The sequence below is a fragment of the Pelodiscus sinensis genome, chromosome 13 (genome assembly GCF_052426305.1).
Source record: "Pelodiscus sinensis isolate ZL-2025 chromosome 13, ASM5242630v1, whole genome shotgun sequence".
Lineage (NCBI taxonomy): Eukaryota > Metazoa > Chordata > Testudines > Trionychidae > Pelodiscus > Pelodiscus sinensis.
The window spans coordinates 15394179-15408970 of record NC_143064.1 but is presented as its reverse complement, the minus strand read 5'-3'; the positions used below and the strand labels follow the sequence as shown (position 1 = coordinate 15408970).

General features: G+C 45.0%; 1 protein-coding gene across 1 annotated transcript; it reads left to right on the top strand.

Moving 5' to 3' along the window:
* Positions 1–1689: 1689 nt before the first annotated feature.
* Positions 1690–14451, top strand: NKRF (NFKB repressing factor). The gene is made up of 3 exons (XM_075941008.2): positions 1690–2157; positions 9289–9425; positions 12397–14451. Exons 1-3 carry the CDS (start codon positions 1874–1876, stop codon positions 14376–14378), a joined length of 2403 nt encoding a protein of 800 aa, XP_075797123.1. The 5' UTR covers positions 1690–1873; the 3' UTR covers positions 14379–14451.
* Positions 14452–14792: the final 341 nt, after the last annotated feature.

Sequence of the window (14792 nt, the reverse complement as noted above, 5' to 3'; positions counted from 1 at the left end):
TGTCAGATTCTTCAGGTATACTCGCACTCACCTGCCCTTCACATTCTACACACATGATGAGGCTGGAAGGGAAGAACTGATGAAGAAAGACCCCCCACCACCACCACCTTTGAACACTTATGACAGTGATTTGCTATCCTGAGTTCCCTCTTTGCTGTGTCTCCTGTTCTTGCAATATCTTTCTACCTCGCCTGATTGAGAGCATGATGATATGATCCCCTTCTTATCATATTGGCCCAATTTTGTAAGCTGTAGTTTAGGTTCTGGTTTTATGCCACTGTTTTATATTTAACAACGGGATTTTGTTTTGTTTGCCAGTGCAAGGTGTCCTATTAGTTAGATCTGGTATTGTGTTAAATAAAGCTGTTTGTTGGACCAGCCACCCTGTTGTGTCCTCCATGTTTGACTAATAACTGATGATAAAGACACAGTACGGGTGGAGAGCCTTGGAACCCTTCTTTTCCAGATGCCCTAGCCTGCTATCGCTTAGTACTCTGGCTATCTTTTTCAGAGATGACTTTTGCTCATTGCATAGATGTGAACTTCCAGAGACATGACCACCAAGAGGCAGAAGATACAGGTGTTGCAAGATGGGCTCAGCGTACTTGTCACCAGGGCTGTGTTTGGGGCTTGAAGGAATTCTCCATGTGTTCTCCCCCTTTACCACTGTTACTGTGGTTTCATGCTCAGATCTATCCAGCACCACCAGTCAGAGGTAAGTGCATAAGCAAATAGCTCCTGGTCTGTAAATGTAAAAGTAGGGTTTTTCCCAGAGCAGCCAGAACTCTTGACACCTTGCGGTCTACTCTCTTCTCTCTAGGGCTACGTCAAGACTGCAGTGTTCTTTCAGAAGAAGCTCTTCCGGAAGAGATCTTCTGAAAAAAATCTTCTTCTGAAAGACAGCGTCCACACAGCAAAATTGCATCAAAAAAGCAATCTGCTTTTTTAAAAGATACCGTCCATTCAGCATGGATGATCTCTCGCATTTAAGCTGTGATTACTATGGATAGAGTGGCCACCAGGGCACCTGTGCTTTTTTCCCTCTTCTTCTGAAAGAACTCCCCCACGCAAGCCTTTTTCTGAAAAAGCTCTTTCAGAAAAAGGCTTCTTCCTCATCGAAAGAGGTTTACCAATGATGGGAAAACCCCAGTTCTTCCAATTTTTTTTTAAAGCAATTGCAGTATGGATGTAAGGGAAGTTTTTTTGGAGAGACGCTGTAGGGTAGACATAGCTTAGGGTTGTGTTTCCTCTCGCACACCACTGCCTAGAGGGCCACTGCCTGTGCTCCAACCCTGGAAGGGACCAGGGGCGAGGGGAAGCCCTGAGCCGCGGGGTGTTACGATTATCCAGGCTTTAGGATCCCACCCCGCGCTGGAGCGATGGTGGCTGCCTGGCTGCTCCGAGCCGCCGAAGCATTTTCAGTTCGCTCGGGCGGGCCAGCGACTCTGCGCCTGGGGCAGCAGCAGCTGCTGAGCGGCCGGCTGGGGGCCAGTCCCGGGGCTCTTGCTGCCTCCTGCCTGCAGGGGAGCGACACCCCGCAGCGAGCCCCGAGGGCGCCCGGCCCCTGCAGCAGGGTAGGCGCGAGGCGCCGCTAGAGGGCGCTGTGAGCGGGGCCCGGCACCTCGCGGGCTCTCGCGGGCTCCTGATGTCACGGCCCACGTGACCAACGTGTAACAAAAAAAAAAGGTTACAGTGTAACGGGGTGCGGGCGGCGCGTGCGGGGCCCGGCGAGGGGGTCGGGGCCGCACGTGGGGGGTGCGGAGCTTGTTGGCGGGGCCCTCGCCGGCTCGGGGCGGCCGCTCCTCCGCCCGGCCCGTCCGCGGGGCCGGGTCCGTCCTCTGCCCGCAGGCCGGGAGCCGGGCTGGCCGAGCCCATGGCCGGCGGCTCGATGCTGCTGGGCGGGGATTTCCTCGCCCCGCCGCCGCTGCCCGCGGTGGCGCCCCCGGAGCAACAGCCGCCGCCGCCGCCGCCCCCCGAGCCCGAGCCGGTGCCGGAGCCCGTGGTGGAGCAGTGGCGCCAGTACCAGGAGAGCGACCGGCACTGGGCGCTGCGCCGCCGCTTCATCCTCGGCCACCTGGCCAGTTACCCGGGCGCCGCCATCGACCAGCTGCTGTCGCTCTCCGTGCTCTGGACCAACCACGTCTTCATGGGCTGCAGGTGAGGGCCCGGGCCTAGCGGGAGAGGCCCAAGGTGGGGATCGGGTTTCCCCGGGGGAGGGACGCTGGCTCCTCCCCGGAGATGGCGGGGCCTTTGGGGGCCGGTTTTCCTTTCCCTGCGATCTCGAAGCATTGACAGGAGGAAGCGCCCGGTCAGTGGGTTCCTTCCTCCAGCCCGTTCTCATTACTCACAGCCTGGCTCCCGCCTACATCTCAGACCCGATTTCCCGTGGTGTCCTTGCCCCATCCTTTCTGCCTCCCCTCCATTCCCCTCCTTTCATTTCAGTGCCTGTTTCCAGGCTGCCCTCATGTTTGGAAACCCCTTCCAGAACCTATTCCTCACTCCGACTGCTATTTAAAACCCTCCTTAGAAAATGGTGTTGGCAGACGTCAGTAGAAAAATGTGTGTGTGGGGGGGGTGTTGATTATTTTTTTCCTAAGTAGCAGTCCAGTGGATGATCTTTAGAGTCCATTGGAAAGTGTTTCTTCCAACATGAGCAATTCTAAATAGAGGGGACCAAGTTAAGGCTTTAAATATGGAAAGATGATGATTGATGGATACATTTAGGACACACTTTAAAGATGCCACATACATGACTTTTATGGCAAGCAATAATATGGACACCCACCTGGAGAAGTAAAAAGAGGCAACAACCTAGAGAAACTTTACACAGAAAAATACAGAAAGAAGTGAAATCCATCATCATGATAGCCAGAAGTTTTGAACAGAGGAGCACACAGTAAAATTAGTGATGGAAACTGATAAATGTTCTATATATCTGAGGGGGACAAAGAATCAAGAAAAAAGGATGAGGCACTTCAACAGAAAGAGCTCTGGACATCTAGATTCTAAAGCCTTTCTTTCTATGAGCATGGCATGGGTCCAGATCCTCACCTGGACAGAACTCATAGCCTCACCAGTCACCTGTGGCTCTTTTATTGTTGAAGTGCAACTTTCAGAGCACCTGATGCTGTTGCAAACTGCTCTGCTCCATTCTGCACCTACCGAACTGAGGGGGAACTTGCAACCTCTGTTTTGCAGCAGGTTGGCGTGATGGGGCCTCTGCCCAATGAAGAGAGGGGTCTTGGGGAAGAAAAGTGTCCAATGAGGGGTGGGCATCTCAGGTCTTCAGCCTGGCAGGGGCACATCTGCTGGCTCTAGGCTTCAACAGAAGTGGAGCTGAAGTCCCAGGCTCTGTCAAGTGCCTTCTTCAGGGCTGTAGCCCAAAGCCCTGGACCCCAGCAGATGTGCCTCCGCTCTCCAACTTCTGAAGATTGTTGTATACATCTCAGAATAAGTTTGACCACTGCTGTCCTCCAGGATGAGGGCTGAAATGGGGGACTTGATAAATAAAGGGGATATTACATAGGGCTAAGGCAAAGACATGAGCTATAGAAAGATAGTTACATACATCCTATCTTTAGGCAAACTTGGTGGTTCCTTGCTGTGCTATATACTTGCGTAAGCATTCATTTTCTATCAGTGATGCTGCAGTACTGTGCTTTTAGGAATGACTTGAATGAGTGTGGAGCCCTCAGGAATACATTTTGGAAGGGCATCTAAAGCCTTAAGAGGCAACACAGAAGAAGGTAGGGAGACATTTGTGAAAGTGTCATCAAGAAGAGCAACAGACGCAGAGCAGAAAAGATGTGGGAGAATGCAAAAGGAAATCAGGCCAGAAAAGTAGGCGGACCCTGCATAATGAAGGGCCTTTAAAGTAAGGAAGAGAAATGTAAATAGAACATAATAGGGAGGGATGCCATCTGATTCTGAAGTCTGAATATTCTTCTTGACCATTAATCTACCGGTGCTCTCTTGTTTTATTTATTCCTTTTGGTTCATCTCATTTTCCAGGTCCAATGCTGCATACTTGAGATGTAAATGCTACAACCAAACTAAATGTGTCTTTGATGTTTTTGTTTAATACTAAACACATCACCTCCCAAAATGTTATGAACTCGGACAACATTGGATTGTCTTTCTCAGCCTTTTTGATTCCCAGTACTGGCATTACTGCCCTCCTCATCTACATCAGGTCAATCTCAGGGACTGGCACTGGTCCTTGGAGGGGTGATTGAAAAACACTCATGTAGGAAGCTTCAGTGGGTAGCTGAGTTAGTCTGTACAGGATAAACTTAATGTACTAAATTTACTAATGTAGGAGAATCTGAAACTGACTTGAAAACAAAAGTGAAACTCGTCAATTTTTCCTTGTTCAAAATGAGAAAAATGCAAAAAGTAAGCTGTATAAAAAGTAAATTACAATTTTTAAACTTTGTGGTCATTTTAATTTTTTGTTTAAAGGTAGTTGGTGGGAATAATTTTGTCTTTTTAGCATTATTTAAAGTATAAGGTACCTGTTATAAAGCATCTTAAAAATTAATTTTCTGAGTATATTAAATTAGATTTGAATAATGGAAGAACTATGTAGTTACTATCCCTGGGAAAACCACCATTAACTTGTGGAAACTACCATACAGTAACTCGGATACTATTTTAGATTTCCACATCCCTGCTAGTCAAAATGAAAGGGCAGCTTTCCCTGTGCACTTTGACTGATGTTTCTAAAATGAATGCTGGGGAGATGGGAAAAGAAATTTAAAGAAAAATAAGTACTTGCTTATTCTCTGACTCACTGAAGTGAGTCAGAGAATATTCAAGCAAAGCTCTGAGTATTCTAAAAGGTTATTTAGGCTTAAATTTTAAGGTTTGTTAATTTTCTTACAAAGCCTGTCTTCAGTAGATGCTGCTCATAATTTGTCTGAATTTTAATTAACTGTCTTGGTTTGGATCCCTTGCACACAATCCAAATGTTTTATCATTGTGCTAGTGTAAGAGAGACAGAAAGGGAAATTGGTTACGGTTATTGTTTAATCCATAGCAAATAACAGATGAATGGCACATTGAGTTTTAATATTTAACACTCAGACTGTAAACTGTTTAGGACAGAGACTTTTTGTTGTATTCTTTGTATGACACCTACCATAAATCGGATCCTGATCCTTGATTGGGGATCCTATTATGGCACAAATAATCATACCCCCATATGGTGTTAACAGCAGATAGAGGAAAGCACTTTAAATACTATCACTTTTTTATAATATGGTGGAGCAGTAATATCTTTGCAGAGAGATGGCCCAGCCTGTTTTTTCAAGTGGTCAAGCTGCACTGGTCCACACGCCACGCTCAACTCATACGTTTGCCTCCTCTTGGCCGCTTGGACACTGTGGCGGGTGTACCCTGGTACTTGATCTTGGCCAATCAGCTGAACACCATGCGGGTAGCTAGCTGAAGATTTTTGGCTGGTGAGGGGAATGTCCTTCCCCTTCCTTGTGTCAAGCAGCCAACGGCGGATCCTTTGTGGAGATGGTGGATGAGCTGTGACCCTGACAGCCAACTGCTTTGGGCAGATGAGCTGCTGGGACCTAGGCTTCGATACATAGTCTCCTAATTGTCTTGGACCTCTTTGCCCATTGATCCCAGGCCATGCCTTGGTCAAGCATAGTATACTAGTCTCTGATGTACAACAGCATCTTCATGTAAAAACTCTATCATGGGCAGGCTCTTTCTTGTAGCATTCAAAGAAAGATCTTACTTGAGTCAAAAGATCCCAGAGATATATCTGCTAGTGCCCCATTAACTCATTTTCAACCATTGTTGCATGTTCTCCATCTCTTCAAAAACTGCTAGGATTAAAAATTAAGGCCCAAAGTTGTTTATGTAGTTAGGGTACCAATTATCTTTATTCATGAGCTGCATGCTGACCAACTCCTGCACTTATACGGAACCTTGCTGTGATGATGCTATGTGCAGATGAAGGGTGCTATCTGTCATGTGACTGTGCCATGGAAGACTTAAATATCGATTAATTTACTAGTTGAGTAGTCGATGGAATTTCCAAAGTGGAAGCACGCACGTGGAGTCCGGCGTCAGTGGGACTTCCTGCTGACTCCAAGCTGCACGTGGGGCTCTTGCTCATTTTAAAGCAGCAGCGCCCACATGGAGCCTGGCATCAGTGGGAATTCCTGCTGACCCCCGGGCTCCATGTGGCGCTACCACTTTGAAATGCCACATGGACCCAGGGTGAGCTGGGGACTCCCCAGCTGACCCCAGGCTCCGCATGACATTTCCACAGAACCTGCGATCAGCTGGGGACTCCCCAGCTGACCCCAGGCTCCATGTGGCATTTCCACGGGACCACAGGCTCCATGCAGCGCTGCCACTTTGAAATGCTGCATGGAGCCTAGGGTCAGTGCAGCATTTCAAAGCGGCAGCGCTGCACGTAGCCAGGGTCATGTAGAGAGTCACCAGCTAACCCCAGGCTCCACACAGCACAGCTGCTTTGAAACGCTGCAGTGGCCTTTCAAAAGGGCAGAGCTGCACAGCTGATTAACTTCCAGTTAAGTGCAAAATTAACATGCCATACAGTGATGGAATGGACAGAGGAGGAGGAGGAGATGTGACTCTGTTATGAAATATGCTATATATTTGAGAGTGTGTGTGTATGTGTTCAAAAACTCCTCCTAAATGGTAAGAGCTAGAGCTATGAAATTCAGTACACTGCTTCCTCTTATCATAACTTAAAGCAAGGTAAGAGTTTGGTTGTGCCAGGAAAATTGGAATGTGCCTGGAAATTGGATTGCTTATCATACCAGAAAGAGATTCACCAGGCAAGTGAAAAGGGCTGACTGAGGGCGCTTTCCCCCTCCCCGTCCGGGACTGCCCAAGCCTCCTATCCCTCAGGTGCTTTTTAGGAATGGTGGGAGGGGCTGAAGCTCCCCCCACCCTGTTCGTACAGGAACATTGCTGACCGATCCCCTCCCTCATGGAATTAAGGGAAAAGTGCACAGTTTACTGTATTCCTCACTCTGGCTGGGGAGTGCCAGGGGGTAGATGAAGTTGGACCTGCCCCAAAGGGGGGGACATGCATTCCTCCCCCAGCTGTGTCTGCTGGAGCTGCAGTGAATGTAGAGAGGCGCTTCTCACCTGGCCCCAAACTGCTGCAATGAGAAAGGGATGGGATAGTCCTCTGTCCCTGAGGCTGCCAGCAAACTGAACCCCTTATGCCCAGCCCCACCCCAGAGCAATTATTCAAATGAAGTATGGACATTTTAATTTTATTTTCCAAAATACAAAAATTAATTATCTGTCTGAAATGGTCTTTGCTACCAGGAAAAAAGAGAAGGGGGAAGTTTGCTGTTTAACAGCCGGGTCTTCAACAAATTATTAGTTAATATAAATGTAGCTTTTCCCAAACACCTGCTTGTGGAGTTTTTTGTAGGGTGCCATCTTTCATATCATCCTGTAGCCGAGAGGGGATGAAGCTTTGGTTCCAAGCCTCCCGCTGGTTAATGATAGAGAGAAAGGGCTTCCATTTTTCCATCTCTCTGCTTGTGGGGGTGGGGAATGGACTTTCCATACACATGCATTACTGGCATTGAAAAGCTACTCTTAAGGCCATGCGTTAAAAAAAAAAAAAAAAAAAAAAAAGCATCCCTTGCTTTTGTGCTTAGAATCTAACGACAGCCTTAGTTTTGTTCTGCTGGGTAGACATAATATGCTGACCTGATCCTTTGCTTAATTTAAATACCAGTCCTGTGGTAGAACAGTGAATCTTTTCTGGACTGTGATGGAAAATCTACAACATTGGCTTTGTGCAGTGTTTTCAGGCCTTTTAAAGAAATTATTCATTCTGGTTTTTCCATCCAAATACACTAAAAAGATTTAATAAATTACAAGAGCAATGGAAGATACTGGACATGGAATTGTATAAACCGAGGGTGCTAGAATTCTGTAACACTGATTAATTCAGCTTGATCAAGACTGCAGATGATCATGCAGATGATCCAACCAATATTTCCAGTCCAGGCCATTGTGATGCAGCCTCCATATGAAGAAGCTGCTCTAAATCCAAAAATGGCTGCTAAGATTGAAAGGCAACAAAGATGGACAAACAGAGAAGAAGCTGATTTTTACAGGGTTGTATCCACTTTTGGAGTGGTGTTTGATCCTGAAGGGGGCTGATTTGACTGGAAAAAAATTAGAGCCAGGGCTAGGCTACATAAGAAAACTGATGGTTGTTCTAATGCAACATTGTTTTGCAGCAAGAACCAGACTTCAAGTAATGCAGGCCTCCTTATGAAATAATACTCTCATACCATCGCTCTTGTGGTGGTGGGGCTTAAAATGTTGTAGTGATGTCAATGCAAATTTAAAAATAGAACTGCTGTTTAAAGAAATAATTGTTAGTGACAAGCAGATGAGTTCCTACAGTAAAATGTGAAGAGTTCTTCCTTGGCTGCTGTCTGACATCAGTGATGCCAAATGTCTGGTAACATCACAGATTGCCACTAGACTAGACAAAAAGCTTAGTGACAAAGAGTCAGTGTTTCGATTCTGTTTTTAGCCATTAAATTAAAACCCAGTAACTTTTCTTATGTTTCTTTTCTACTGCCTCTGAAATGTTCCTTGTTGCTGTACTTAGAGGTACATTTCAATAGCAAATACTTTAAAGGGGGCTTCAGTGTGCTAATTCACAGCTCCATTGATTTGATGTCTTGCGATAATGAGTGGCAGAATGTTTGATGTTAAGATGCATGAATTTGTTCAGAATCTTTATGAAAACTGGTGACTTGTCCTATTATAGATTTCTTCTGGAAGGCCCCAATTCTGCAAGAAGAGCTATACAGTCTCCCGACTTCTTTTGTGGTTCCACCCAGCCACATAAATGTCCATGCATGGAACTGATTACAGGTTCAGCAGTTTAGGACCGTTTATTAGAGCCTGGTTCAATGCCAGTAAAGTCATTGGAAAGAAACCTGTTGACTTTACTGAGTATTGGATCAAGCCAGATTTAACCAGGGTTTTGCTTATAATGTCTCGGAGATCTTTCTGGTCCTTAATTAGGCAGTTTCCTCAAGCTACACAATATGGTGCAACATATTTCACACAGGCATATTTTTCCTTGTGTGAGGTATATGGCCTTGCAGCCTGCCTCGGTGCCAGTACTGAAATGGTTGTAAAGACACCAGGGGTTTGTTACTAGAAGTGGGAGTGATCTGGTAAAAACCTGGCAGTGTGATGCTTTAGTGTAGCAGGTTCTAATGCTATCTGTCCTTGAATTAAACACAGGTATGGCTCGCAAGTTATGGAGAAAGTCCTCAAGATGGCTGAAGGTATTGATATTGGGGAGATGCCATCATTCGAGTTGGTACCTCGTGCTAAACCACCAAAAAGACCTTGCTCCCCACCTTGCTCTCCCTATGCCAGTGAGTATATTTGCCTGCATATCAAAGGGGCCATCATTCTCCGTTGCCACATCATATACGATTTTAGGAACACAGACACTGTAACAGCAGAACAGAGTTTGCCTCTGACTGTAGTCAATAGTTGACGCTTTAAGGGGGAAATGGCTGCAGGCCAAATAAGTAATAGACAACTTAGTGCATAGAGTTATACCATCACAAGCCAGCTGGATTTCTCCCTCTCCCCAGCTGGTGGCTGGTTTGTGGTAGAAGTAATCAGAATTGAGGTATTTGGGGAGTTTTCAAAAGTTTAAAACAGGTGGGAAACCTCAGGTCCAGGGGTCGATGCAGCCCCCGGCTTGACTGGATCTGGACCTTGAGACTCAGTCCCCCCAGCATTGGGGAGCTGGCATTTCAGTCTCCCCCCACTGTCCCACCTTAATCACACAATCTAGGCTGGGCTCTCCTAGGTTCTGGTGTGCAGGGGGAATGTGGGGACTGTCTGTTGTCTTAGTCAGGGGCCACACCAATGAGGGTTGTGTTTTTTTTCTCACTTGTGTGCAGCCCCTGACTGTTTTTTCTGAGAGCCAGTGGCCCTTGACTGAAAAATGTTCTCCATCCCTGGTATATAAGACAAGGACATCTGATTTAAATGTCAGGGTATCATTTTCATCAGTCTCAAATGAACTGTGTTATGATAAATATGCTGCAATAGAGGTGTCTCAATGCATTAGTATGACAGGCTAGCACTGGATCCGACTGTTCTTTCCAAGTGCTGGAGATGGCCTTTTGTTTGAAGTCACATACTCAACATTTGGGGCCTGAGAGTTAAATCTTTTACAGTTATTTGAACAGAATTGTACTGCAAGGATGTCCTTATGTTTGTTGTGTTTATGCATTAGATATTTAATTTTGTTAGGTTAGCTATGCAGTGATTGTCTTCACAGGACTTGTTTATGTAAATTGTGTCCTGTTTCTAATCCAGACAAATTCAGATTTAATGCGGCACAAACTTCTAAAGTGATGATGAAGTGATTAGTTCAGTACCATTTTCCTGGCAGGAAAACTGAAGCATAGAGAGAAGTGACTTGCTATAGTCACTGGCAGAGCTGTGGATAGATCCCATGTCTTCTGTGTCCCAATCCAGTGCTTTAGCCACTAGAAACACTGCCTCCCCAAATGTTGTGTATCAAGGGTGATTGAGCAGCAAAATGGCAGATTAAATTCCATGTTCATAAATGCAAAGTAATGCACATTGAAAAACATAATCCCGACTAGGGGTGTAATAGTGTCGTCGATTAACTGCTAAGCAAAAGCCTATATGTCAATGCTACAGACTATACACGTTCCACCCCCATCCCTCCTGCCAGTACACTTTTTAGCAGGCTGGCCAGCACACCAGCTCAGTCCTGGCTCACAGCGGGTTGAGGACCTACCCCCACTGCAGCTCTGCATTTCAAGTGTATTAGGAGCCAGGTGGGCAGGCAACCCAGCTCAGTTCCGGCCCATGCCAGGTCCAGGAGCCCCCTCTCTCCCCTCCCCCCCAGACAGGGGCTGCTGCCTCTTTATCAGAGGCAGCAGCACAGGGCGACAGGTAGCCAGTCCACGAGGGGAGCTGGTTTTTAAACTGGCTCCCCTTGCAGACCAGCTCCCGCCTGGTACCCCAGGCTGCTGCTTCTGTTACAGAGGCAGCAGTGTGGAGTGGCAGAGGGCTCCTCGGGAATGGGACTGGAACACACTGACTGCAGGGACTATAGAATAGTTGACTTACTGATAAAAATTGATGAGGTTAATCAACTATTCAATTAATTGATATTTAACATCCCTAATCCCAACCATACATATAACATCATGAGGTCTTAATTAGCTTGTTACTTCTCAAGAAAGATATCTTGAAGTCATTGTGGATAGCTCTCTGAAAATATCTACTCAACCTGAAGCAGCGGTCAAAAAAGCTAACAATGTTGGGAATCAAAGAAAGAGATACATAATAAAACAATATCGTTTTGCCTCTATATAAATCCATGGCACACCCACATCTTGAATACTGCGAACAGATGTGGTTTCCCCATCTCAAAGATAGATTGGAATTGGACAAGATTCAGAAAAAGACAACAAAAATGATCAAGGGTAAGGAACAACTTCCATATGAGGAGAGATTAATAAGATACTTTTCAGCTTGGAAAAGAGACAAGTAAGGGAAGGTGAGATTGAGGTCTCTAAAATTATGACTCTGTTGGAGAAAGTAAATAATGAAGTGTCATTTACTTTCTCATAACACAAGAACTAGGGGTCATCAAATGAAATTAATAGGCAACAGGTTTCAAACAAAGGAAATGTTTCTTCACACAACATAGTCCACTACAGAACTCTTTTCCAAAGGATGTTGTGAATACTTAAGACGATAACATAGTTCAAAAATGAACTAGATACATTCATGGAGGATAGGTCCAGCAATGGTTATTGGATAGGCGAAGCAGGGATGGTGCCCCAGCTTCTGTTTGCCATAAACTGGGAATGGGTGATGGAACAGATCACTTGGTGATTAGATTCTGTTCTATTAATTCCCTTTGAAGCACCTGGCATTGGTCTGTGTCAGAAGACAGGATACTAGGCTAGATGGGCCTTTGGTCTAACCAAGTATGACTATTCTTATGTAAGTTACAGGGTAACTGGAATTGTTTAGCCTGTGTTATATAGAAGATCAGGTTAAATGATCTGATGGTCTCTAACATCTATGAACCTGAGTAATACCAAAATCAGTTTTTCACATAGTAAGTGAAGCGGAAATATTTCTACAATAACTTGCCCAGGAGTGAATGTTCCATTTATCTATGGCATATATCTTCATGCAGAAAACCTTGGTATCCGTGATTGTGGGGAACAGGAATCCTGTACTCAATAGCTTACTAGTTACTGCAGGTGATCGTACTGTACATATTCCCTCTTTGTTGTAGAACTTTTTTTAATGCTATAAATTTCACTCATTCCATAGATCCAGAGCCTCCCAAAAAAGTCCTCCCCAGGTTCCGTGTGAGACCTCGTTTTGAGCCTGTACACTTTGTAGCCAGTAGTGAGAAAGATGAAAGAAAAGAAGATCCTTCAGACAACCAACCACAGGAGTCAAACAAGGATGCAAACACAAACAGCACTGCACAGCAAGTTGAAAACTATGTGGATTTTGTTTTTAACAGTTTAAATACCCAGCAGGCAGATCCCCAGTTCTCCAACTCAGTGGGTTTTGGTTATATAAGTAGCCAGACAACAGGCCCCAGTGTGATTTTTAACAGCATGGACACTACACAGAGTGGTGCGCCACAACTTTCCACCTCCTCTTCAGTTCTCCAGTCTTCATCAGATACTTTCCCCCAGTCAGTTATAACAGCAAAGCAGTATTTTATTGACAGACTGTCTGCAGCAATTGGAAAGAATCTTGCTAACCCAGATGCTTACTCTGGGACTGATAATGTTAATTATACGTATCTGTTGACTCGTTCGATTCAGGCATGTAAAACAAATCCTGAATATATCTATGTTCCTCTAAAAGAAATTGCCCCTGCTGACCTCCCAAAAAATAAGAAGCTTCCAACAGATGGCTTTGCTTGTGAAGTGAGATGCCACAATGTGTACTTGACCACTGGTTATGCTGGCAGCAAAAATGGATCCAGGGATCGAGCCACAGCTTTAGCAGTCAAGCTATTGCAAAAGCCTGTAGAAGTTAAAGTTGCTCAACGGAAGTTCAAACATACCTATCGAGAGGATTTAATAGTGTGCGAGTCTGGCACGTGTCCACCGGAATTGCCTCCTGCTCTCAAACAGCTTGATGACTTCCTAGCTGCCAACAAAGATATTTCATCTGGGCAGGCTGGTTCTGATCCTTTGCAAGGTTCAAGTAGTTCAACCAAGCACTGGACTGACTTTGTGCTCACGGAAAATGCTAGTGACGCTATAGGGATACTTAACAACTCTGCTTCATTTAACAAAATGTCCGTTGAATACAAATATGACTTAATGTCAAACCGCTCCTGGCGCTGTAGAGTGTATTTACAGGACCACTGCTTAGCTGAGGGATATGGCAGTAAGAAAACTAGCAAACATGCAGCTGCAGATGAGGCTTTGAAAATTCTTCAAAAGATGCAGCCTGAGGTGTCACCCATCAAAACAACCCAGGTTCAGAAAGTGGGCTGTTCATCCCGGGCTCCTGGCAAAAAGAAAGACCTGAAGGATCTTGTTATCTATGAAAACTCTGAGAATCCTGTGTGCACCCTTAACGACACAGCTCAGTTCAACAAGATGACAGTGGAGTATGTCTTTGAAAGGATGACGGGTATGCGGTGGAAGTGCAAGGTGATGCTAGAAAATGAGTTCATTGCTGAAGCAGTTGGGGTTAAGAAATCTGTGAAGCATGAGGCAGCAGAAGAAGCTGTGAAAATTCTCAAAAAGACACAGCCGACTGTTGTCAATAACCTGAAGAAAGGCACCATCGAAGATGTCATCTCAAGAAATGAGATTCGGGGCCGCTCAGCAGAAGAAGCTTTCAAGCAGAAGATTAAAGAAGACAACATAGGGAATCAGATTTTAAGAAAAATGGGCTGGACAGGTGGTGGGTTAGGGAAAGATGGCGAAGGAATACGAGAGCCTATTGCAGTGAAGGAGCAGTTTAAAAGAGAAGGACTTGGGCTTGATGTAGAAAGGGTGAACAAAATTGCTAAAAGAGATATTGAACAGATCATTCGAAATTATGCACGCTCAGATAGTCATGTTGACTTGACTTTCTCTACAGAACTTACCAATGACGAGCGGAAGCAGATACATCAGATTGCCCAAAAATATGGTCTTAAAAGTAAATCGCATGGGCAGGGCCATGATAGATTTTTGGTGGTAAGCAGAAAGAGACGCAAAGAAGACTTATTAGACCAACTGAAGCAAGAAGGCCAGGTTGGGCATTATGAACTTATCATGCCTCAAACTAATTGAGCTTAATGGTGTCCAATGAATGCATAAGGAGACTGCGTTTCCTAGATCCCTAATTAAAGATACAGATACTGCATTTTCTTCTTGTGGGATATATTATGTTTTACTTTGCTCATTTAATTTCTAAAACTTACTAGAAAAAGAACTTACAAAGCTCTGGCCAATTGTTTTAGCACAACCCAGCAGCCAATAGTGCAGTTATTCTGTGTGTCTTTGATATTACTTGGTCCTTCACATTTTAATAGTTTTGTAATAGCAAAAACACATGTCCAACAACAAAAAACGACACCATTTAAAATTATAGATCCCTTATTCTTTTTGCTCCAGGAAAGAAATTTTGCCTTTAAAAAAAAAAAGAGGAAATGCAGTTCAGAGGAAAAAATATGTAAAGTTGGTATTAATTACAATAAAAATACA